Source organism: Lissotriton vulgaris, chromosome 1_2 (assembly GCF_964263255.1).
Source record: "Lissotriton vulgaris chromosome 1_2, aLisVul1.2, whole genome shotgun sequence".
NCBI lineage: Eukaryota > Metazoa > Chordata > Amphibia > Caudata > Salamandridae > Lissotriton > Lissotriton vulgaris.
This window is the reverse complement of record NC_141686.1, coordinates 93077610-93105053: the sequence shown is the minus strand read 5'-3', so window position 1 is coordinate 93105053 and position 27444 is coordinate 93077610. Positions and strand designations below refer to the sequence as shown.

Below are 27444 nucleotides of genomic sequence, written 5' to 3'. Positions count from 1 at the left end.
TCGCTCTCGGAACCGGCGGTCATACTGGCACTTGACACAAAGATGGCATTCGACGTGGTGGAATGGGAATATCTTTTCGAAGTCCTGGTTCCCCTGGGATTCGGGCCCAACTTCATTGCTTGGATCCGGTTACTTTACACTACACCAGCAGAGCAGGTAGTGGCGAATGGCCACATTTCTCGAGCATTCCCTCTGAAACGAGGTACACGATAGGGATGCCCCCTGTCACCGCTGCTCTTTGCGATTGCATTGGAACCATTGGCAACCCTGATACGCACGACTCCACTGTTGAAAGGAATCGCCTGGGCGGAAGGGGGGGAAGACCGCCTATCATTATATGCATATAGTGTACCTGACAGAGCCGGAAAATAGCATTCCGGCGTTTTTGGCCCTTTGTGACGAACAAGGGAAAGTATCAGGATACACCTTGAATTGGACAAAGTCGGAACTATATGTTATGCAGGGCCCGGCCCCGGTTCTGAGCGATGACTGTCCCCTGCGAACAGCAGGGTCATCCTTTAAATACCTGGGTATCCATGTCACCATGGATCCAAAGGAATTCTTCGAGAAAAATCTAGCAGCGCCATTGGAGAGGCTAAAGCAGGATGTGAAGTTCTGGGCGGCGCTGCCCTTGACGCTGCTGGGCAAAGCGGCTCTTTATAAAATGATACCGCTGCCACGCTTCCTATATATCCTGGAAAACACACCATTTCCGGTGGTGCCGGGGTACTTCAGGCAGGTGGCAGCATTAGTGTCTAGTCTCATGTGGAGCAACCGCCCGGCGTGCATTGCTCAAGCTAAAATACACAGGGGATGGTACGATGGAGGGATTGCGTTACCGAACTTGCAGCTGTACTATTGGGCGGCACAGCTAAAGCCCATCAACCAATGGCTGCATGCCCCCCAAGAGGACCCGGCATATAGGGCTGAAAGAACACAATTGGGCACTAACAGCATACTGGCACCTCTCTACGACCGACGCTTAGTGCATAAATTTGTAGGACCCACAAGACTTACTACAACGCTGTGGCACACGGCACAGGCGGCACTAGGGTGGAAGGGGCGAATCACGAAGCTCCCCCCATTATGGGACACCAGGGCACTAGGCAACCTGAGACGCTGCAAGGGCTTTTCACACTGGGACAGCATAGGAATATCCACAGTGGGGGATCTGTGGGAAAAAGGAACGGTGATCCCCTTTGCGCAACTGTGACAACAATACGAGCTCGGACCCAGGGAATCGTTCCGGTATATACAGATCCGGTACGCTCTGCTTACCGCCATCTCGGAGGAGGCGGAGGTCCCAGAGGCATCTTCACTCGAAGATCGCCTCCTCACGGATTACATGCCAGAACTCGCTACGTCTCTCATCTACTGCAAATTGATTAATAACTTGCCAGACCCAATGGGAAAATTGAAAGACAAATGGGAGGTGGACCTAGGAGAAATGGATGAGTTTGAGTGGAACGAAACACTGGCGTCACCTAAGGAAGTGGGTATATCAGCAAAATTCCGGCTGGTACAGCTTAAGATTTTACACAGGGTGTACTACACGAGAACGACACTCCACTTAATACAGCGGGCACAACATCCCTATTGTCTTTGTGGTTGTGGGGAGGAGGGAACGTTCTTCCACACTATATGGGACTGTACACACATCCAGGAGTACTGGAGACAAATGATGCGCACTATATCCCAGGCATGGGGGGTGTCCCTCGTCCCTGAGCCACGAAAATGCCTGTTAAATGTCTGGGACCCGAACGATCTTTCCAAACACGGCAAACAGTGGTCCACATTGGGTATGATGATAGCAAAACACGATATAGCACAGAAATGGGGAGCGGCAGAAACCCCTACACTGGCACAATGGTGTTCGAACATGGACAGAGTGATGATAACAGAGCGGGCAGTATATGTCAGCAGGGCCTGTCCGCGTAAACGGAACAAGATGTGGACCCTGTGGAACGTGTACAGGGGGGAGATTTGTGAACCCATGCAGGAAGACGACCCAATGACATCAGATGAGGAGGGGGAGGACGAGTAGGAGGAGCGGTGGAGGAGGGGACGAGTGTATCGTCCTTTGGACCCATTTCTAGTTCAAGTCAGGTAGGGGGCGGGACTGATGGGCAGGCTATTCAGAATTCATGGAATAATACACAGAAAGAACCAACTGCGAGGAACCGTGGTATCAGCAGATCCCAGGGACTTAGAAATACTCACACACAAACGACATTCCAGGTTACAAGACGGGATGGGGGATGTGCACCCATCTCTTAGTTTACCTTACGACCTAAATGTGGTACCTTCTTTAGTTACGTTGTTTATCTTATAAAATTAAAAACTAGACCTTTACAGATTGGTAATCACCCTGCAAGTTATGTACCCGCATGGTAATGGAACGCCGCCGTACCCCAGGGTTGTCGGCACATGGGCTGTGTGATCCAGAAACTATTGAACGCTTGTGAATGTGTTGCGGCCGGCCCCTGGGGTTGTAGGCCATAAGCTGTGTATGATTTCACAGGTACAATAAAGGTCTTTAAAAAAAAAAAAACATGCACTGAAATCTTCAGTTGAAACCCAAGAGAAAAGGAAATATAACTGTGGGGGGTGTCAAATTTACTGATTTCCCCTTTCTCACTCGGTGGAGACTCGGGCAGATTTACAAGAAAGTGACGCATCTGTATAGATGTGTCAGTTTCTGTGCGATACCCTTATGCCACTATAGATGTGCTGTATTTACAATACAACACACAATATGATGAACGGAATGTTGTACAATGGCAATACATTCACCCCTGGTCACAGATCTGGGTTTAATCCATCGTTATTTTGCTCACCAAGCCACCCCAGTTCAGACATGGCCATATGCAAATCAGTCTTGACCCTGTGCCTCATGGGAACAGTCCAGCCCGAACTGCCAAGCCATGTCTTCCCTGGACCGGAATCAAGTATCCTAGGATCGGTTTCTGGCTATCAGCCGTCTTCAGCCAGGGTAGCTTGACTCCAGTGGCGTAGTGAGCACAGGACCCACGTCTGGGCATACCCTTCCCACATAGGGTGAACAGCAAAACACACAATATGATGGACGGAATGTTGCACAATGGCAAAACATTCACCCCCAGTCACAGATCTGGGTTTAATCCATTGTTATTTTGCTCACCAAGCCACCCCAGGTCAGATATGGCCATTTGCAAATCAGTCTTGACCCTGTGCCTCATGGGAACAGTCCAGCCCAAACTGCAAAGCCATGACTGATTTGCATATGGCTGGGTTCAAACTGGAATGGATCTCTGTACTGGGGTGAATGTATGACATTGGTCTGCATTCTGTCCATCAACTCTTGTTCTTGTATTTACAATACGGCGCACCATGGCGCAAGGATTGACAGATGCATCAGAAATTCTGACGCATCTGTTGGCGTAAAAGTCACGCTTTGCTGGAGTTATGACGCAAGAACGACAAAACTCCAGCAATGCATGGGAGGCCTATACTTATTGTACTGTGTCACTCCGTACGCCAGCTTCAAGCAGATGTAAGGTTTTGATGCAGTGGAGTTCTAGAAGTGGAGCAGTGAAATCTTGTAGATTTCACTGAGTCACATCTATGAGGCTGAACGCCCACCCTGCATACATTATACCTGATGAAGGTATTATGTGATGCAGGACTTTACAACGTGACAGATGTTCTTAGATTCATCACGTTGTAAATGGGTGGCAATTCGGCATATTGTTTACGCTGCCGCTGCGTCATAAAAAGTGATGCAACTGCATCGCAAAAGTGTCGCTAGGGGCTTGTAAATCTGCCCTTCAGGGGCCAATTTGTAATACCCAGGCCTTATTTATGAGAAGTGTTGCATCGCTGCAACAAAGCAGCGATGGAACACTTCTCTGTGCGCCCTCCTTGCAACACCATGGATACACTGCGTCTACAGTAAGGTGCATCATGTAGCAAGAAGTAACAGAAACCTCAGTATTACTGATGTATCTGTAGGCGCAAAAGTGACGTTTGCTGGGGTGTGTCTGAAAAAAGACGCAACTCCAGCAATGTGTCCTTTCTCATGGGGCAAACCCCATGGAAAGGGCCTGTGTCATCATTACGTCTGACATGAGGCAGGCGCAAGGTTTTGACGGATTGGCGTCCTAGAAGTGGCGCAGTGAAATCTCATATATTTCACTGTGCCACACCTACGACCCTTTCTTGTGGGGGAACGCCCACCCTGCATAAATTATACCTGATGCAGGTATGTAGATCAGCGGTTTACAAAGCTACGCATCTCCCTAGATGTGTGACTTTATAAATATGGCGGAACGTGGTGCATTATTTACGCCGCCGCAGCATCACAAAAAGTGCTGCAGCGGTGGCATATATGTGACGCAGGGCTTCATAAATTAAATAAGCCCCCCTCCCCCGTTTCCGGTAACTATACTTTTGGGGACTCCTGATCGGGCCATTAATATTATCAGTAGAACAATGTTTGTAGGAGGGATCCGGTCGTATAGCAGCATCACAAAGGAAAGAATAACAACACAGAATAAATGTGTGCCATTTAAGAGGGGGAAATCACGCTTCATTACTTTAAAATTGGGGAACGTCGTTTACAACGCGGTGTTTACACCGCACGACCTTTTCCCTGCAGCTGTTACAACGCAAGTCGTTACTACGACTTGCGCTGGATGGCGCTGTGGGATAAGGAATGTTTTAATTTTATAGTCCAACACCTTCCCTACTGTTACGGGGACTGGTGTTGGAACATAAAATTAAAAAATTCCGAAATCCGCGCCCTCCAACGCAAGTCGTTGTAACGACTTGCGTTGTAAAACCTGCGATGTCAAGTACCGCGATCTAAAAGATCGCGTTGTACTGACATACATCCTTTAAAATTATATTTGTTGCAGCAATGAACAATGAATTTACCTAACTCCATACAAGTGTGCCTCTGTCCTGTCCTATCCCACAGTGTACACATCCTTACACCCTCTTTTTCGCCTGAGATCTTTTCTTTTCCTCACCTTATCATTCAGAAGTTCCTCCAGCTGGCCCAATTGAGGAAGAGAGATACAGTGGAGGGGCCCACTGCAGCGGATCGGTGCAGAGCAGGAAAAGGCACTAAGATTACATGATCATGGACAAACCTTTTAAAAAGAGTTTTTTACTTTGTATGTGCGGATTTCAGAGTACTTTCTCTAGAGGTGTATGTCTTTTCCTGTTGGGCAATAGAGAAGAAATGATTGTTTTGCTTTTCACAGGAAGCTCTGTAACCGGCCTGCTTTCTCGTCGTCTCATGGTATTGGTGCGCCAGCACGTTGCTTAGCTTTTGAACTGTCTGCGACCTTTAAAGTTCACAGATAACAGCGTATGTAGTTCGAGAAAAATTCTCAGAACCTGAAAAAGTCTGTTTCTTCCTAGTGGCCGCTGTGGCGGTCAGTAATGGAGCATCTCTGCCTCCTGGAGGTGTTGACCATTTACAGAAAGAAGGTTCCCCAGTTGTCCAATGGATTGTGAACGTTGGTGCAGGACCAGGAACTCCCCTGATGGGCTGGCTGTTATACCTGGCGATTAGTTGCACCTTTCAAGAAAAGATCTCGGCGGTTCATTATTAGCGATGATTATACTGCATCTGCAGGCACCGAGTGGTCCAGATATACCTCTTTCTGTCCCAAGCCAGCATCTCTTTGTCTATGTGCAGAGCTCCTGAAGGTTCAGGGCCTGACCTCTAGGGCCTCGGAGTTGTGCTGCTTTTAAGGAGTCCAGGAAGCTTCCTTTACGGTAACCTACTAGTTAGATGGAACAGAGTACTTGGTGGTTGGAGTAAACTTATATCTGTTCAGACCATTCAGTCGGAACAGACTGAATATGACTGATGGCTATGAATGACTACGGGCCCGATTCACAGAATGAACTTAAGACTCAATCCTAAACTTACTACTATTTTGGTATTCACAGAATGCACTTACTACTTTTGGCATTCTCAGAATGAACTTACTACTTTTGGTATTCACAGAAGTTAGGATTTTGTCTTAAGTTTGTCTTAAGACAAACTTAAGACAGACTTAAGACACAATCCTAACTTCTGTAAATACCAAAAGTAGTAAGTTCATTCTGAGAATGCCAAAAGTAGTAAGTGCATTCTGTGAATACCAAAATAGTAGTAAGTTTAGGATTGAGTCTTAAGTTCATTCTGTGAATCGGGCCCTACGCGTGGGAAACTGTACATATTAATTGATGATACTTTATGTATTTATTTATCTTTGAAGTTTGATAACTATATCTGACATAATAAGAATAAAGAAAAATAACTTTGGTAATTAATCCTATTGTTGAATTTTCTGAATACATGCATCTGTCAGCCCTTGTTGTTGGTGCATAATATTGGGACACTCTTTTGGGCCCTTTGCAAATCTTACATTTAGGCAGGTGACCTTTGTTAGTGTTGGCTCTTATTAAATTTCCCGCTGCTTCACCTGCCTATTATTCGCCCGCAGGGGACCCCTTTGTATTGGCTACACTTATTTCTAACCTGCTCTTCCACAAAATATGCTTTAGTATTGAGTCTTTGAATTGGTGGTGTATTCTCTTGTGTTACCTTGCCTTGCCACCTCCTTACCCTTCACCTGTTGTATGATGTACAACAAACTCAACACGACTTGACGTTAGGAGCATAGTTTATGGCCAGGCTAATAAATAAAATTAGCAAAAAAGGATGTCATACCTGGTGGTTCCCGATAATAAGCTGCTGCACAGATATTGATTGACTCTTCTACATCACCTACATGAAAAGCAATGCCACCAACACTTGACTGACATAGAAAATGATTCAACAAGTGCTAGGTGTATGCTAATTTAACATATCTAGAGGCACTACCCAAAATAGCCAAATGCCTTAAAGTAAGTGCCTTACATTTTTAACACCCTTTTTATGGGTAGCCAGAGTAACAATCATAGTGTAGGGGAGAGGTGTTCTCCTTTTGACACCTCTCCTGATTAAATTAAACATAAATTAATATTTAAGTCAAAATAATATGCTTTAACATAATTTCTGATTAGGTTGAATAATAGCTTCAAATTTATGTAAGGGAACAAAATTACTATAATGTAAGGAGCAGTGCTTGGCTTTGCCTCTGTGTTGGGGTCCATGTAGATCAGGGCCTTCAACCTTTTCTCTAAAGAGACCTACATCTGATCAATGAAAATGTACACATTCCCATCAAACATAGACTGGCTATTTCAGTAAACTGAGTCAATTCACCAATAAAATAATTTTCTGGAACAAAACTAATTTTGCCTTTAAATACCTACGTTCATTTTCAGTAAATTCAGTTTTGAACCTCAAGTATTAGCTTGTCATTTTAACAAGTCCTCACAGGTACAAAAAGTGCTACATCATCACATCAAAAGATTCTGCCTGTCTTATAACTATTTTACCACCTAAGGCCAGAGATGGCAACTGTAATGCATAGGAAACCCACAATAGGCCTCCTTTATGTCAAGGGTGAAAATCATAATACCAAGGATGCACACAGTATTCAAAGGATGAGCAACATTCAGTTAGCATTATGTTGATGTAAAAACCGTAAGGTCCAACTCCATCTTGGGCATGCCAAGACTGTAATTTCTGTATTTTTGCAGAGTCATCAACATGTCTGCCTTTGACACAGATGTTGTCTGTTCTTACCTTTACAAGAATCTATAAAAGCATTAAGTCACTCATGCTTAGACATTGATAAGACACCTCAGGAGATACCATCTTGTTATCTCTATTTTAAGGGCAAACATGAACAATAGCCAATAGCCAATACAGTGTAGTCTGAATTGCAATTGTTTTTAACTTATTTGTTTATGAGAATGTGTCTTAGACTAGCATCTTGATGCACATTGATTATGCCAGGCATTGCTAGGGTGATATGGGAAATTCCCATCTTATATTAGATAAAGTATAAAAGGCCACTTGTCCATTTGTCAGAAGAGGTCCTTCGCCCCAGTTTATTTAGCAAGATACTTCCAGAGATGCTACATAGCGCACTTTCAAGTGAAAGCTGATATTGAACCAAGTCCGGTAGGTGAGGAGCTGATGTGAGGCGTGTTTGCTTTTTGCAGGGCACCCGTCCTTCCCTACTACTGATAATTACAGCTTCTTGCTCTAAAAATATATGCACTGCACTGATTCTCCCCAAAAAAACCTAGAAGCAAGTTACACTACTCCATGCTCTCCTACTGTAACAAATAGAAGTAGGTTTTAAGGTGTTAGATTTATTAGATGGCATTTTAACTATCATACGCAACATTAATTTGTGCTGATTTAATGACATTTTGTGTGGTTATTTTAGAGGTGATAAGCAACAGATAAGACTGTTGAAATAAATAGCTTTTTATTTGAAGTGTTGTTGATATTTCTGGTATTACGGAGAATGAAATAGGGTTGTTGCCAAGCGATACAGCATCCCTGAATCCCTGTTTAGGGACTGCTAGTACTCCACAAGTATTGACGCCACTTCAACTCTGTATTGGGTGGGGGTCTGTGGGGCTACAGAAACCTACATTTCACATTCACGTGTTGGTGCATTGAACTAAGTTCACTTGTGTCACTCGTGGGAGTGAAAACAAACCTTATAGAGCTGATCCCATGACTCACTGTATGCATCAATGCCAGCTGTCCTGAGGTGCTGAATTATGTTAATTAGAATTTCTAGTCGGTGTCAGCATGTTAGCCTTTTGACATGTGCAGCTCCTGTTATTTAGGCATCTGCTTCTCTTTCCGTTCTGGTTTGCAGTCAAGTGTGATTTAGGAATGGAGACTCACAGACTAAGTGCTATATGGTGGACAGATAAACATTCTTCCCTTCTTCTGCACAGTCTACCCACGAAGATGGTGGAAACCCTACTTGGTACTTCAAGAATGCTCTGGAAATACCCGCCTCTAAAGGAGTCGACCTGCCTTTCTTCTTCCATGCTGGTGAGACTAGTAAGTACCAGGAAACCATGCACTGCGTCAGTAGAGGCGAGTATGATCATAAGGCACTAAGAAAAAACATTAGATAATTATGTCATTAGATGAGTGTGAGAATGACTTACATTTTAAAATGTAATAGACTTCATTTGAGCCTAATGTATGAGCAATACATCTCACTTGTAAATCAAATGTTTTTTGTGAAATACCAACTCTGCAACGTTCCATCGCCAACACAGAAATTTTACAGGGCATTAGAATTGTCAAACAACTTTCTGGAACTCACATTTCAACTTCATGGGCTTCCATGGGCACTGGCATCACTGACCGAGGCTCTCCGTTGTGGCTAATTTTGGGATAGAATTGGTTAACGGGTACTGTACATAATACATCTACTAGCTTCCATCTACAAACTAATGGATAGACAAGAACGATTCAAACCATGGGACAGTATCCATAATGTTTGTTAATGATCCATCCTACAGAATGGAGCATGTGGTTTTCGTTGGCAGAGTTTGCTTACAATAACTCCTTGCATTCTTCTATGGGTACTTTCACTTCCACTGCACCTTTATGTTTCTTCCTCGTACTAGTGAGAATTGTTCATTACCATACGCTTTTAGTCTCTCATCTGCTAAATCACATTCCAACTATGAGATAACCAGTTTCCCAACATCTGTTGTAAGCCAAAGCATCATATGAACAGATGGGCAGATACATGTGGACTACCCATTCTTTATTATGGGAAGGTGGATAGGGTTTGGTTATAAACTTAGTTTTTGTCTATACTAAAGGAATACCCATAATGTATCGCTATGTTTGTAGGTCCCTTACATATCCTAGAAATACTACAACCATTAGCAGTGAGATTGCTGTTACCTGTTAAGTGGCAAATTCCTCCAATAGCACATGTCCCTTATGTAAAACCCAGATTGACTGCTGAAGGTAGACCTCCTTCTGCCAAATTGGCAGATGGGTCACCTGAATATGAGATAGAATGCTTTTTTTTATTCCAAGGCACAGTACAGGTAACAACAACAGAAAATGTAATTTTCGATTGCCAAATAAACCTCTCAGTGGAGGGAAACTTCCTGGGTGATAAGGACATTGAGCGAGCAGAAGGACTGGAATTCTAGATGGTATTGTAGTCCTTTGTCTAAGCTTGAAAACTGCATGCCAAGAAAAGCCATCATTATGCCAGAGTTACCATAGTATCAGTGGTATACACCGCCATAAAGCCACAGACGTCCACAACAGTTTAAAGGTCACAATAACGAGCAAGATGACTAGCCTCTGAAGGCCAGTAGTAGGAGCCAGTATGCAAAGGATCCCTGTAAAACATGTCAGGAAAGACTAACTTCAGGCCACTGGGACCGCAATTAAGCCAGAGTCTCATATTTGTGCAAGGAACGTACCAGGGGCAGCGGCATGCACTTATGAGAAGGCCTTGTATTCCTTGTTTCCAAGTTCAATGTATGATGAGGCAGCACATGTTTAGTTCCTATGTTCAGAGCATGGAACGGCTGCGTGGACGGGTGTTCTGCATTATTGGGCGGCGGAAGCGGAACGGAAGCTCGGAACGCCGGTCTGTCTATATACTCATATGCAGACGACACGCAGATTGTGTTTTCTTTGTCTAGCAGCAGGGCTCAGGACACTTCTGCCCTTAAAACTGGCCTTTCTCGTGTTGCAGCTTGGATGCAAGCGCATCTGCTAAAGCTCAACGGTGACAAGACCGAGGTGATCATACTAGGCAAACATAAAGATCTGTGGGGCTCTAGACACTGGCCCAGTGATATGGGTCCGCTGCCTACCCCCGTGCCTGTTGCTCGTAACCTCGGTGTCCTGATCGACGATAAACTCTCGATGAGGCAGCAGGCAACTAAGGTCGCTGCAATCTGTTTTAATACTCTACGCTGGCTGCAGAAGATCATATGGATGTTGCCTGAGTCCACTCGAAGAACTGTCGTACAAGCCCTTGTGATGTCCCGCATCGACTATGGCAATGTGCTCTATCTAGGAGCAGATAAAGCCACAATCAATAAACTCCAGGTTGTACAGAACTCAGCTGCTCGCCTGCTGCGCAATGTTCCACGTAGAACGTCCGCAATGCAAGCTCTGCGTGACCTTCACTGGTTAAAAATTTCTGATCGTGTGGTCTTCAAAACTTTGTGCTTCCTATTTAAGATTCGTCAGGGTTTTGCTCCCATCTACCTGCACAATCTTGCCCAGCCATATCAGCCTGGCCGCTCTCTTAGGTCATCCAACAATGGCAATCTTGTGATTCCTAGAATCCGACTGGCAAAAATGGGAGGCCGTTCATTCGCATATCTAGGACCTAAGATGTGGAATGCTCTCCCGTTGGCGCTAAAAACAGAAACTAGTCTTCTTGCTTTCCGCAAAAAATTGAAGACTCTTCTGTTCTAAGTTCTTCGGTTCTGTTTTTCTTCTCCTTCAGCAATTGCTTGTTTTCTTCTTCAGTCTGTCCCTGGCGCCGGGAAACCCATTGCGGGTAGCTGTGCGCAATACAAGTTCAATAAATAAATAAATAAATAAATAAATAAATGAGGCAAGAAAAATGCAACACATGTGCGTTTGTCTCATATCTGAAACATGCCATGTCTCTGAAGATGTAGGTGTGGATAACCAAACATATACTTTTTAACTTTCCTGCTCTACGTGCATGATCTTGTTTTGCCAACTCAAACCAAAATTTGTCTTCAGCGACTGCTAACAATCACGTACTCTGCATTCGCAACAACAGCATTGAAATAAACCACACAAAAACCAAGACATCCTTTTTGGAAAGAAAACCGCAGACAGTGGAAAGTTTCATGTAAATGGGCAATGGCTATCACAAAGCATAGATCTATGGGCATTTGTCAGCCAAGGTACTTTGAACACTCATATGACCTCCCTTAAAGCTAAAGACAATAGTCTCATGTTTGGCAATAGTCTACGAGGTCCAAGCCTAGATCCCTCACTCCAGCTGATGAAAGCCAATGTAACAGCAACGCTGACTTATGGGAGCGAAATCCTACTGGTCCAGGAGGCCACCCTACTAGGTAATCATCACTTGGATTTATAAAACAATTCTCGATTTGCCAAAGAGGGCATCTGCTGCACAAATAAGGCTCAAATTCAATATTATAAAGCAGACCTACACCAGTAGCAGTTCTGCTTTCAATGTATGGCTTAGTCTGACGGGACTTAAGCAGTTCATGATCTGCCTCACCCTACAACTGATATCTTCTTGATAAACTAAGCCAATTTTAGTTATGGAAGCGTTGGAAAAACAATCTTCCACAGTCAGCCTTCCAGAGACTTGCATCAATTAGAGCAGAAAAGCTGTCAAGGTTGGACATCATGGCTGCACTGAGCAAGCGCCCTCGCACTTGGAAATAATCAATTCCTATGAATCGTGGAAAGAGCAGCCTTAGATTGCCTGCAGATACTCGCTGTGGTTAAAATCCCGGTTTGCAGTGCTTAGCCTGGGGGAGTGGAATCTGTGGGTCATCTCCCGGCATTGCGGAACCACACAACAATAGGATAAATGTTCTGCACAGCAGCCAGAGGAGGCAAACCATCAACCATATCCTCTGTACTTGTCCCTCCTTGCTACAGTTAAGGAAAGTTCCACTTCTTAGAGGCTTTAACCGCCTGGGGGTTTGAAGTTGCTGTCAAGCATCAACTGCCAGCCTAGACCCTGGGTGCACTATGTTAAATATCAAATATCAAGGTAGTCAAGTTCCTCAAAGCTGCTGCAGGTAAGTTAAGTACCGCCAACATCAATACAGCTCTGGAAGCGGGACTTTACAATTGACTTACTGCCCAATGCTGCTTCCTGTGAGCCTGTCTCTCTAGTACTTTATTTCAACGAGCTGCACTTTGATATGTTGTCTCTGTACCTTGGCCTTTGACACTTTCTCATAATGCATGCCCAACTTTGTGGTCTTACTATCCATGTCCCTGTATTGGCACACTGGTTTTAAACGCAGCCCTTTCCTGGCTTGATGCAACTTTTTCTGAACTCTTTGGGCCCGATTCACAGAATGAACTTAAGACTCAATCCATTGAGGTTTTGACCCAGCGTTTCTGTCCTGATTTGCCTTTGCTACAGGAGTAGCAGACTCTTTACCAAGCACATCGCGTCATCAGAGGGAGGAGAAAATCACCGTGAGGCCGCAGAGGAGGCGAGAGGCGCGGCCCCGGGACTGCGAGGAACAGCGTCAAGACCATCAGCTGTTTCCTCTTCCCGCGTGAGCCGCGCCCCCTCCCAGTGCCCGCCCCCATCAAGGCGCTTATAACCTCTCGCGGCCCCCGCTTCGCGGGAGCCACTCGCCATTGAGGTTTTGACCCAGCGTTTCTGTCCTGATTTGCCTTTGCTGCAGGAGTAGCAGACTCTTTGCCAAGCACATCGCGTCATCAGAGGGAGGAGAAAATCACCGTGAGGCCGCAGAGGAGGCGAGAGGCGCGGCCCCGGGACTGCGAGGAACAGCGTCAAGACCATCAGCTGTTTCCTCTTCCCGCGTGAGCCGCGCCCCCTCCCAGTGCCCGCCCCCATCAAGGCGCTTATAACCTCTCGCGGCCCCGGGACTGCGAGGAACAGCGTCAAGACCATCAGCTGTTTCCTCTTCCCGCGTGAGCCGCGCCCCCTCCCAGTTCCCGCCCCCATCAAGGCGCTTATAACCTCTCGCGGCCCCGGGACTGCGAGGAACAGCGTCAAGACCATCAGCTGTTTCCTCTTCCCGCGTGAGCCGCGCCCCCTCCCAGTGCCCGCCCCCATCAAGGCGCTTATAAGCTCTCGCGGCCCCGGGACTGCGAGGAACAGCGTCAAGACCATCAGCTGTTTCCTCTTCCCGCGTGAGCCGCGCCCCCTCCCAGTGCCCGCCCCCATCAAGGCGCTTATAACCTCTCGCGGCCCCGGGACTGCGAGGAACAGCGTCAAGACCATCAGCTGTTTCCTCTTCCCGCGTGAGCCGCGCCCCCTCCCAGTGCCCGCCCCCATCAAGGCGCTTATAACCTCTCGCGGCCCCCGCTTCGCGGGAGCCGCTCGCCATTGAGGTTTTGACCCAGCGTTTCTGTCCTGATTTGCCTTTGCTGCAGGAGTAGCAGACTCTTTGCCAAGCACATCGCGTCATCAGAGGGAGGAGAAAATCACCGTGAGGCCGCAGAGGAGGCGAGAGGCGCGGCCCCGGGACTGCGAGGAACAGCGTCAAGACCATCAGCTGTTTCCTCTTCCCGCGTGAGCCGCGCCCCCTCCCAGTGCCCGCCCCCATCAAGGCGCTTATAACCTCTCGCGGCCCCCGCTTCGCGGGAGCCGCTCGCCATTGAGGTTTTGACCCAGCGTTTCTGTCCTGATTTGCCTTTGCTACAGGAGTAGCAGACTCTTTGCCAAGCACATCGCGTCATCAGAGGGAGGAGAAAATCACCGTGAGGCCGCAGAGGAGGCGAGAGGCGCGGCCCCGGGACTGCGAGGAACAGCGTCAAGACCATCAGCTGTTTCCTCTTCCCGCGTGAGCCGCGTCCCCTCCCAGTGCCCGCCCCTCCTCACATCACAGACACTTAAGCAAGGACTCTAACGCGCATCGCGGGACGCGCGCGGGTCGCAGCCCGGGGCGAAGCCCGTTCAAGCCTGAGCGAGCCTGGTCTGGGCCTATCCCTTTTCATTTCGTCCTCTGATTTCCTCCCTGCATCCTGGTAGCCTTCTGCCATCAGCATTTCCCACACCTATTTACGTGAAACACAGCGCCACCATGTCTACAAGGGCTCTGAGGAGTAAGACAGCTCAAGGTGTGGGTCAGGTGACTGGTCCAATTGATCAATTTATTACGAAAGCTAACGATGCTATAAACCAGGGGATTGTACTTTTAGAAAGACAGGTCTCCCAGGACTTAGCAGCAGCACGAAGATCCTCTATGGGCCTTCTGGCTTTAGCCAAAACACCTATTCAGCAAGGAACTAACGCCCCACTACTGCAAGAAGTCCGTGTAGACCTACACACCATCCCTATGTCTGTCGATCTATCTGTCACTCGCATATCTTTGGGGGAAACCACCCTGGAAGACTTGGAGAAAACACCGACTCTGGTGATTAGTCCAACTCAAACGGCATCGCCAACCCCTATAGAGTCACAATCCTTAGCTACCTCTCCTACTAACACAGAGAAGGGGATAAGGGAGGGAGCCATTCCCAAGCACGATAACATAAGGCCAATAGTTAAGACAAAACAGAACTGTCCACCAAAACACACAAGGTCCAGAAAATCTTCCCATACTAATCATAAAAAGAATGCTAGCATCTCCCAACCTGTTAATGTGGGTGACCCCTCGGAAACAGCTGCATCCTTGGATGATATTCAAAGGGATCATGCTGCTGGAATTATAAACCACTTAGAGCTTAACACACAAGTAGTAGCCACAATTAAGGATCTCATAAAATCTCAATTATTACCAATTGAAAGATCCTTAAACAACATTGAGAAACAAATAGCTAGACTCATTAACCTTACCAGCCATCAAAAACCTTCCAGCATTTCTTTAGCTCCTCCAGCCTCCACAAATACTAACCATACCAGGGTAACCACTGCGCAGAAATCTGCACCCCCACCCTTAACACATAAAACCCCTTTACCGGCAGGCAAACCCCCCAAAACGCCTACCAACACATAAATGATCCCAACAGACATCAAGGGCACCACCAAGCAAGTCCAGGGAAAGCCAGCAACAACCTCTGACCTTCCCAAAACTAAATCAAAGCCCCTCCCCCCAAACTCTTGGATGTTCAACAGGCTGGTGACATCACTAATAAACCAGCCAGACCAAAGAGGCCTATTCATCTCCCTCCAGAGGCAAGCCCCTACACTGTGATCCTTACGGGGGTCCAAGAACTAGAAGAAAACACGAGTGAACCCACCTGGTCCCTAAAAAATAAAGTCATGCAATGGCTTAATATTAACAGACCCCTTCCCTCACATTGTAATAGTAGACTCTCCATGGTACGCAGGGTCCCTTGGATCGGGGAAACAAGAAAAAGAATAAAGGGGGATTGTATTATCATCAATTTTGACGACCCAGAGACAGTCAAATATATATGTTCTTGGTCAACCCTGGAAAAAAAGGGAGGTATAGACACTCATCGTCTGTCCTTCTTTTATCCTCCAAGGTTCCCCTGCGATCAAGACTACCCTATTAGTTGGAACCAATCTCCAGGCTGGAGCTGGTCCCAGGTAGATACACGAAACAGAAGAAGGGATTGGGATCTCTACTCCTGGAACCCAAGAAGAGAGCAACCCTATGCAGAGGGGTGGAGGGGGGCACCAACTAGCAATTATTTCTCAGTCTTAGATATGGTTGACTGACCATCAAACAACCAAACATCTTCCGAGAATAAGACAATAAATCCCCTACCCCCCATTAGCCGAGGGTCATCCCCAAGACAAAATGGGGCACCTGCCATGGATCAACTCACTGCGGGTCGCACCAACTTGTCCCCTTTTGGGCCGTCAGCCGCACAAACCGATGGCCCTCTGGCCCCTCCTCCACCTTTAACCCCTGACCAAAGCTACTCTTACTGCCCATCAAATCACACTGATTCTAATCAACATCTGTCCATTCTAACCTGGAACATAGCCGGTCTTTCCAACAAAGCAAAGGACCCAATCTTCTTGAACTTCATAAACAGCTTTGACATCATAGCGCTACAGGAATGTTGGGACCTGACACCCACTAATCTGGATGGCTACACAGCACACATTTTACCCCAGCCATTCAGTCTATCAGAGGCAGACCTTCGGGAGGTCTTTGCTTATATGTTTCAAACAGGCTCAATGTATCACTAGAATGCGTTGAGGTTGCCTCTTCTGATCCTAGTTCAAAGACCTTTGGCCTCTCCCTACAGGCTTTCAGTATAACTGGGAAAGAGGTTGTTAGTTCCCTCATTGTCAACTTATACAATAGCGCACAGAGAGACAACCAATCTAAAATTTACAGAGTTTCTATCCAAACTTATAAAGAAGGGCATGGGAGGCCCCTGTTTAGATAGACGTTTAGTCATTCTAGGAGACTTCAACTGTCATCTTTGTCCACACAGCGGAACTAAGGTCTGTGACCTAAGAGCCCCAAATGGTGAACATACTACCCATTTTGAACACTCAGCTATGGGATCCCAACTGAACAATTTATTACATGAATGGGATCTGGGCTTCTTTAACGACCTAACAGTGCCCTCGACCGACTTCCAACCTACCTTTCATGGAAGGGGTTCGCTTACGACAATAGACTTCATCCTCTTATCCAACAGTCATCATGGCGACGCCCGAGAAACCAGGAGAGAGGAGTTGGTTATGAGCGATCACTACCCTATTAGTGCCAAAATATATTCCCCCTCTGGTGGTAACAAGTCTGGGAACACTACAGCAAATCTCTACTCACACTCCATATCACTTTCGTCGAGAAACGGTTATACCTTAAAGTGGGCAAAAATTGACATATCCAAGTTTCTTACAAAACTGATAAATTTTGACCCTGATTTATTTCGGACCTGCCTAGAATACCCTCCCAACCCACAAGAAATCATCCGTGCATTCGATCAAATCGCTTCACAAATTAGGAAAAATTTGTCGAGAAAACACAACAAAAGTAATGTGACTAAAAGCCATGGATGGTTTGATCGCGAGTGCTCAAACACTCATAACATCTTAAAGTCTACTCTCAACAAATCTCCCAAAAAACGGTTGGAAATAAGATCTGCCCGTGCTGCTTATAAACAGGCAATTAAGAACAGGAACAAGGAACTGAAAACCGCTGCCTGGGAAGCCTTGTTAAAAGCAAGCACTCTAAGAGACAACACAGCCTTTTGGAGGGAGGTTAATGCCCCTTTTTTCATTGATAGGTCAACTGACCTTATAGAAATTGCCATCACAGAGGAAGTCTGGATAAATCACTTTACAGAACTGTATAAACAAGATGACCAGATCGAACCACTCGACCATGAATTCCAACAAACGGTGAGAAATGAGATACAAAGAAACTCCACAGAGTCGTTTCCACTCACCATTTACTTCAACCATTCAGATGTGGAACTGGCCATTCTTGAAAGCTCCAATGCCAAAGCCCCTGGCCCGGACGGAATCCCAATAGACTTATTTAAAGATAACATCCAACTGTGGGCACCAATTGTCACAAACGTCCTTAATTCTTATGCTCACAAAGGTTTCCCCGCAACCTGGCAAGAAGCTATCATAATACCTATTTTTAAGAAAGGTGAAATAATGGACCCTAAATGCTACAGACCTATTTCTTTACTGGACTCCATGATGAAGGTGGCTGGGAGAGTCCTGCTGAACCAACTGCAGGCATGGGCTCTAGAAAACAACATCTTGTCTAAGTTCCAATATGGGTTTGTTTCTGGCCTCGGGACAGTGGAACAATGCCTCAACTTAGCTTTGATCACTGATAAATATGTGACGGCAAAAAGGAGCAACTTATATATGACCTTCGTGGACTTAAGCTCTGCTTTTGATTGCCTTAACCATAGTATACTTTGGTCTACCCTTACTACCATGGGAGTCGATCCCAACATACTCGCCTTTATAAAAGAATTGTATCGTGGAGCTGGGGCCAAGGTTCGCTACGGAAAGGATGGAACCTGCACGAGCAAATTTCCCATTAAAAAGGGGGTCAGGCAGGGTTGCATCCTTGCCCCCTTTCTTTTTAATCTATATATTAACAGTGTTGCCGACTGCCTGGCGAAATTGGACGTTGATTACCCTAAAATAAATGGCCGGGCAGTCCCAATTCTTTTATATGCGGACGACGCTGTTATTATGTAAAGGACCCAACTAGGGCTACAAAAAGCTCTGGCAGCTTTCTCAACATTCATGGGCGTGAGAGGCCTTAAAATCAACGTAAGCAAAACTTTTACCATGTGCTGTAGTAAAAAGAAGAACACTTCCTGCAATACGTTTATTAACACATCAAAGATCAGCCTCACGAAAACTTTCACATACCTGGGCATACTTGTTAATAGCAAAAGGTCATGGAATAATGCTATTCATACCCGAAACCTGGCTTTTACTAGGCAAATTGGAGCCTTAAAGAAATTTGCCACAAAATTAGGTGGGAAACCGGTGGGGATTTTGTTGGACATATTTTCAGCTAAATGTGTTTCCACTGCAACATATGGCGCTGGAATCTGGGGTCTGGCGGACTGCGGAGAGATACAAACCAGCGAGAATGCATTTTTGAGTTATCTGCTGGCTGTTCCACGATCTATTTCTACCACAGTCTGTCATAATGAGCTCGCCCGGGTACATATCTCGGACACAATCAAAACCGCGCCAATTCTGTTAAGGCACAAAATATGGTCCTCGGAAAAAACAGTGCTGAACCAAGACGTGATTAAGGACTGCATGGCCTTAAATGATTCAAGAAAAATATCTTGGCTTGTCTACGTGAAGAAATTCCTAACATCATTGGACCTAGCCGATCTGTATGCCAACCCGACCCTGTGCCTAACCATCTCTAAAAAAGATCTTAAGGCCCGTTGTCTAGGCCTACTTGAAGACAGGCGCTCCTATATTGAAGGATATAAATCATCGATCGCCCACCACAATCTTTTACTTCACGATGCCGGCATTCCTTCCTATCTATCCCCGTATATCTCAATTTACACGAGAATGCTGCTAACAAGGATGAGGACGGAGTGTTTCTTCCGTCTATTAACATTTCCCACCATAAATGACTGGTCTATTAACCTGGTGGTCTGTCCTTGCGACAATGTTTCTAAGCAATCCAACATTCATGTTCTCTTATTTTGTAAATTTTATGACTGGGGAAGAAAGAAATATCTACTCCCACTTTTGAAACAGTGGGGTTTAAGACAGTGCAGACCAGCCTTACTCAAGCTATACATGCTCGAAGATGAACGTACAATTACTGTAGCTGCTAGCTTTTTGAAATTTGCAGTAAGGTGCAGAGCAACCATGAACTGACTGCTTCCCGAATCGTGACAGCTATTCTTTGTATAATTCAAAGACTCCTTTTATCTTTCATTACTTTGTTATGTTTGAGTTTCAAACTCATTTTTTATCATGTTGTATTAAAATTGTGCTTTTATGATTTTCTCGTTAAAATCGAATAAAGCTATTTTTGAATTGAATTGACTCAATCCTAAACTTACTACTATTTTGGTATTCACAGAATGCACTTACTACTTTTGGTATTCCACAGAAGTTAGGATTTTGTCTTAAGTTGTTTGTCTTAAGACAAAATCCTAACTTCTGTGAATACCAGAAGTAGTAAATTCATTCTGTGAATGCCAAAAGTAGTAACTGCATTCTGCGAATACCAAAATAGTAGTAAGTTTAGGATTGAGTCTTAAGTTCATTCTGTGAATCGGGCCCTTAAAGATCTGGCCCAGTGCCCTACTGTCATGTAGATAGGCTTTGGCTGTACAGTCTTTTAAGTTATCCTGAGTTATTAGGAGTTTAAACGCCATTTTACCTCTTTGCTGCTTTTGCGCATGGCGCATATTGTTATTAATGCTTTGAGCCTAGTAGAATATTTTGCCTCACACGAGAATAATATGTTTTGCTATAGTATCAGCTTTGCTTGGTAAGCTATGTCTGAACAGTGAGTGCCAAGGCCTTCAAGGTTATTTCAACACAGCGGTTGTTGTTTGGTCTGATCAGCGCACGTCTAAGACAAAACACATAGGCAGCTGTGGCCAACTCTGGCTTTTGGCGCGTTTAATAATGCACTGCGCAGAGCATGCACACACACTTGATGAATATCAGCATGCAGAGAGTTGGTGCAGGAGATGATGTGATCCATTTCTACTAAGACCAGAGGTATGGGGCCGCCCTTCTAAAACCCAAAGAGACATTCTATAATATAATATAATATACTACCAAGAGAGGGTAAGACTGAGGTTCTATTTAGACCTTTTCCCTTTAGCATTTTAACAAACTGAAGGACTGGGCTAAATTAAGGCCCAGCGGTGCCAGGGCACAACACCTGAAACCTTCGTGGGGATACCTGTTCCGGCGTACAAATTACAGAGACACGGGACACTTCCTTCGGCGTCAATGATCAGCGTTTATTTACTGCAGGGACACAGAAATCGCTAGAAGTACAACAGAGTGTATGTTCAGAGAGTCTGCTTCGAATTGCAAAAGTGGATCGCTCCTTTTATACACATTTTCACCATTGCACAACATAGGAACAAAAGGTTACAACTCAGTTCTCACAGTAAACTTCAAAAGGGTCGCATTCATGTTTTCAGAAGCCCGGAACATAATTACAGTAACATTGCCGGTTCCCAACTGTAAAAGCACGCTATCCCACCATTAGGCATATTCCATTCTGGTTGTAAACGAGCGAAGAGAAGGAACAGAAACAGGTGCAAGGAAAACAAAGACAGACAACGGATTGAAAAGAGTGTGGGGGCAATATCGGAAGCGTGATCACAGGATCAAAGGATTCGAGCCTAGCGCATGCAAGGCTGAAACAATAGACCGGCACGGCAAGATGAGCCTCGAGCGGAGCCATCTGCCTTTGCCGTGTCATTCCCCTAGTCATAAAGACACACTCAAAGGAATATGCATCTTCCGCAAGAGCTTGGGAGTCCCAGGATCATCAAGCGGTCATTGTACGTTCGCCGGCTACATGAGGGCAAGAAACAAAATGGATGCCATATCTAAAATGGAACCCGAGGGTTCAGATGAAGAAACCCGTAAATAAGACAAACCCTTCTAAGTAGTGTAGTGAAAACACGTACACCTATTAAACTCGTCATTTGCGGTTCGTAGATACCAAACTCATCCATATCCGATCAAGCCCAAAACGTCATTACGATTCTCACGGAACCTCAGACACTCCTTTTGCCCTCATGTAGGCAAGCACTAGTCGATATCAGAATCATTATCGATATTCATCAAATCGTTTAGATGTTGCTGGAACATTATTCTATCCATCAATGTCTCTCTGGTAACAGATGGCCTTCTTATACACGTTGTAGCACAGAGGCTACATAAGGCAGGACCACACTGTACGCAAAGACAACACGTGAACAGAAACGTCACAACAACCCCTACAATAATCAGAATATTCCAACCCCAAGTCGACATCAGACCCCAAAACCATCCTAGAAGCGTCCAATCACCTTCGTCCACGTGTATGGACTCGGAGATTTTATGCAACTTTGAGATGGCTTGATAAACAGTTGGAGCGTTATCAGGTATGAAAATACAGCAGCTCGAATGGATCACCTTGCACACACCACCTCTGTCTGCGAGTACAACATCTAGAACCATACGGTTCTGTAACGTCATAAGTCTATCCGCTTGAAGCTCTGCTGTCTGGTTACCAAGAGCACTTGCAGTTATATTAGCAGTCGATTCTACCACACGAGTCAACTGTCTCAGGTTCCTACTATTGACCATAGGTCCCCAAAACAGTAGGAAACCCTTAAAGAAGTCTCCTGCTTCTTGACCGGCAGTGTCCTCTTTGCTAATAACGCCTCTCACAACTCTAGTCTTGTGATAATCTGAGGCGACTGTAAAAGTCGGTGGCAAAAGATTCGTGATATAACAGGTGCCCGAAAAATCACGGGGCAACCATGTATAAGCGCGATCATAGCAGACAAAATAAGTACCCTTGGCAGTCAAAAATACAGGGGAAGAGAGCATCAGTAACACGTATGTCTCAGTACAAGCACTCTTCCCAAGCTGAGCTCTCGGATTTCGACCAAGACCTTGCAGACAAAAATGACCTAGGTGGGGTACGATCCAGATTGGAGACGAGCTCTTAAGCTGTCTATCACCCACTGACATATCATACTCGGCCTCACTCAGATCCTTGTAGGCTCGGACCTCTTCCTCTGGAATAAGCGGTGTATCAAAAATATCTCTATCCAGATCAGCAATCGCTATCACTAACAACTTGTGGTACGGGCCAGGACCAAGGTCTGTGGAGCGTGGCTCTCGACGGGGGTAGGAATCTAGTGCACTACGGAACATGGTTTGGAATGCTCGAGCTGACCCCTGGGAGCTATAGGGAAGAACCAAATACGGAATACCCTTATCCATGGTATGTGGCATTAACCCACACACCCAACAGTTAGTAGTATTCATCACCAACTGATGCTGATGCAGAAGTTGGACAAAGGAATTGTTCATGAATTCCGTACGTCTGACCTGTTCATGTTGGGGCAAAAGATGAAAGGAATGTGGAGAAATAGTGGGAACGAGAACAGAATTCAGATCGTGAGAGGGGGAGGTAGGTGAAGTGGAAGGCAATAGCGACTGAATCCCAAAATACACTCCACCCACCAATAACATAGACACAGTCAGGAACAACATGAAAATCTGAAACAAAGAACATTTCGTTCGTAAAATCTTATGCAATTTAGATCTTTGCGCCGACATCCTCTCTATTTCTGACAGCTTAGAGAACTCCATCCTCTAAAGACCGTCCGCAACGTTCTTGACGCACCTGGTTCTGAGTAGAGATTGCCAATTCCCAGGAGTTCCCAGAAACCGACGAAAGTAACCGACCTAGTGTCAGAAACCTGCTAAACAGAAGTAGGTACCCGCACGGCCCTACGGTCAACCCAGATGGTAGGTTTAATCAATTAAGCATTCAATTTAATATAAGTCTCCTAGCTGCACAAAAGAGGAACACACGTGATATGTAAAACAAAAATTGACGAATTCAAAATCAGGGAAAAATGCAAATGTCCACAATATTCATAGCAACAGTGAGGGGGTAATGTACGTTCAAAAATAGAAGAGAAATTTTATTTGTCCATATCACGCGATTGAAGGAAATATCGACATTTTCCAGGTCGAGTTTGCTCTTCAAACAACGGTTCAGATGGCAAAACAGTGTTTGATTGTTCAGATGACAGTTCCGAACTTGAATTCTCCAATGCTGAATACAAAGGTACAATTCCAGATGATTCAATTTATTTATTATTTATTTTATTTTTGCAATTTTTAAAGCTCAAACAAATACCCATACGGGTGTCTCGGCGCTGGTGATCTCAGAACTCACTACAGATTGACGGAGGGGTTAGGAGGAAGAGAAGAGCCATGTTTTTAGGCTTTTACGGAATTTAAGAAGCGTGGGAGCGGATTTGATATGGAGTGGGAGTGTTCCACAGTTTAGCTGTGGCTGTGGTGAAGCATCTGTCTCCCCGGGTGGCCTTTTTTGTGCGAGGTACGTTCAGCAAGAGGGCTGTAGAGGAACGTAGCGTCCTGCGTTGCTCCACTGGGCGAAGAGCTTCTTTTAGGAACTGTGGTCCTGTATTGTTTAAGGTCTTATAGGCTATACATAGGGCCTTAAATTTGATTCTACTCCTGATTGGAAGCCAGTGGAGCTTTCTGATGTGGTGGGAAGTAGAAGTGAATTTAGGGATAGAGAGTAAGGTTCTGGCCGCCGCGTTTTGCACGGTCTGCAGCTTGTTAAGAACCCCTTCTTGAGCATTCAGAAGGAGAGAGTTGCAGTAGTCTGTTCTTGAAAAGACTAAAGTGCTAATGAGTGTTTTGCCGGCTGATTGAGGTAGGTAAGGCAGAAGTTTTTTGATTTTCTTGAGGGTGAAAAAGGCGGAAGATACGACAGCATTGGCATGATGGTGAAAAGTCAGCTTATTGTCGAAGAGGACTCCTAGGTTGCGGACTTTTGCCACTGGTTGGGGGGGGGAGCCCAACTCAGGTGGCCACCACTGCGGGGACCATGCTGGCTGCAGGCTCCCGAATGTCATCACCTCCGTTTTATCGGAGTTAAGTTTGAGGCAGTTTGATGACATCCAGGAGCTTATCGCCTTCATTCCCTCCTGAAAGTTGGATGCGACGCTGGCTCCGTTGTTGTGCACCGATAAAACTAGTTGCGTGTCATCGGCGTACGTGGTGAGGGCTATTCCATAGGTTTTTATTACTCTCGCTAAGTCCGATACGTAGATATTGAAAAGCGTCGGACTTAGCGAGGAGCCCTGAGGAACCCCACAGGGGAGAGAGAAAGTCTGAGAGGTGAAATTGCCTACCTTAACCGTCTGAGGACGATTGGCAAGGAATGAGGCAATTAGGTCTTTGGCTGTGCCTCCTATTCCCAGGGCCAAGACACGGTCGATCAGAGTGACATGATCGACCGTGTCAAATGCGGCGGAGAGATCTAGGAGTATTAGGACAGCCGCCTCTCCCGTGTCCATGGTTGTTCGGATTTCGTCTGCAGCTTTCAGGAGTGCTGTTTCCGTCCCATGCCCTTGTCTAAAACCAAACTGGGTGTCATCCAGCAAGTTGTTGTCATTAATGAATTTCGAGAGTTGAATGTTCATGGACTTCTCGAAAATCTTTGCTGGGAATGGGAGGCAGGCGATGGGTCTGTAGCTTGCAGGGAGGAGTGGGTCCAGAGTAGGTTTTTTCAATAATAGCTTAATTATGGCTTCTTTCCAGACTGCGGGATATATGCCTGTAGAGAACATGGCATTGCAAATGGTAGACAATGCGGGGGAGATTGCTTCAGGGATGAGATTTAGAATGGAAGGAGGACAGGGATCAAGAGGGGATCCAGATTTGGTGCTAGCTACCAGGCGTTGAATTTGATCCTGGTCTACGGCATTGAAAGATGATAAGGTAGGCCGAGCATCCGTGAGGAGTGCCATTGGAGGGGTTGGGGGGGCGGAGTGGGAAAAAGTGTCAAAAATAGAACAGACTTTTTCCTTGAAGAAACTGGCCAAGGCATCTGCCAGTGGCTGAGAGCCTTCTATGCGAGGCGTGGGGGGATTAGATAGAGTATTGACTACCCGAAATAGTTCTCCTGTCGAATTTTTTGCCTGATCTATTTGAGTGGTAAAATAGTGACTTTTCTCGGTCGTTATCAGTCTTTTATAGGTGGAGAGGGAATTTTTATAGTTCAGTTTGTCTGCAATACTATAATTGTGACGCCAGTGTCTTTCAAGGTTCCTGCAGTATTGTTTTTGCAAGCGTAGGGCTTCAGTGAACCATGGGGCTGAAGGTATTTTCCTGTTCCGCTGTGAACTTTTAGTTGGAGCTAGCTTATTACATGCCATGTCTAAGTTTGTCAGGTAGTTGGAGGATGCTATAGTAGGATCTTGCTCGTTGGGAATATGGTTATCCTGCATTATTTCAGCTAGTTTAGTTAGATTGATATTTTTCCAATCTCTGTAAGAAGAAGGAGATGGTGAAGTAGAATTAGGTTTAACAGGGTTTGTTTGGACTGTGAAACAGATGGCTGAGTGGTCAGTCCAGATGAGTGGAATTATTTGAGTGACATTTACAAGGGGACTGTTGGTGAAGATGCCTTCTAATGTATGACCTGCCAGATGTGTAGGGGAGGTTATCAGTTGTTTTAGGCCTGCAGCTGAAAGGTCTGTGAGAAGCTGTGCAGTATCATGGTTGTTCAGAGTCTCTAGGTGAAAATTAAAGTCACCCAGTAGCGTAAAATGCGGGGTATCTGCCGCCGCTTCAATTAGGCTGCCTATATTGGCTAAGAACTTTGCTCTTGACCCTGGAGGGCGATAAATTAGCATGCCCTTGAAAGAAAATTTAGCCGAGAGGCATAGTGTAAAGATCAGGGACTCGTATTCTGGGCAGGTAAATGGTTTCGTAGTAAGTTTAAAGAGGTCTTTGTAAATTATGGCAATGCCACCGCCTCTTTTTTTTGGCCTATCTAATCTGCATAGATTGTATTTGGTGGGGGTGGCTTCTCTAAAGTCGGGTCCCGAGGCGTCGTCGCCCCAAGTCTCGGTAATGAATAGGATGTCCAGTTTGTGCGCGTCAATAAAGTCGGCAATTTCTAATTTATGTTTGGGGAGAGATCTGGCGTTTATTAGCGCAGCTTGAATCAATGAAGGATAATTTGCAGATGATTTAGCAGTAGGTTTGTTGCAGGTGGGACATCGAAGTGGGCCGAAGATGTGGTTGGAGTAGGCTAAGTTCGGTGGTACGTGAGGTTGAGTAGCAAATTGCCTAAGTTGTAGTAGGTCGGCGGAAGAATAGGTTAATCTCACCGTTTCAGAGGGTGGTCGTGCTATTGGGCCTGCATAGGGGGTGGCCGTTGGTCCGTCCTCGGCGCGGACGAGCGCAGACGAGCTTGCCTTATGCGCGCCTTCGGCGCGCAATCGTCGCGCCCGCTGCGCTTCCGGTTGCAGCACATGATTTATTGGACTGCTAATGACATTGGAGGGGGTGTGGTCAGCGCGAGTGGGCGTGTCCGCCGAATGGGAAGGCGGCGTTGCCCTGGCCGCAGTGTGCCGCGTCAGCCCAGAATCGGCTTGGCGGTGTGCTGGTCAATTAAGGTAAACACAGGAGTTTTAGCAGTTAAAAACAAATTATACACACAGCTAAAAATGCTAACTCCCGGCTTTCCGCCTCAGGAGTGGAGTTCTGAGAACGCTCGCTCGTATTCAGCGCTCGTTCTATATAGAGGCAGGGGGCGTGGTCAGCGCGAGTGGGCGTGTCCACCGAATGGGAAGGCGGC

The 27444-nt window shown here is 45.8% G+C and overlaps 1 protein-coding gene across 1 annotated transcript in view; it reads left to right on the top strand.

Annotated features, from left to right (window-relative positions):
- Positions 1-27444, top strand: part of LOC147733977 (adenosine deaminase 2-like) — a 525029-nt gene that overhangs the window by 381331 nt on the left and 116254 nt on the right. The window contains exon 7 of the mRNA XM_086952883.1: positions 8851-8959. Within this exon, the coding sequence (XP_086809009.1) occupies positions 8851-8959 (109 nt within the window). The remainder of the gene's footprint in view (positions 1-8850; positions 8960-27444) is intronic.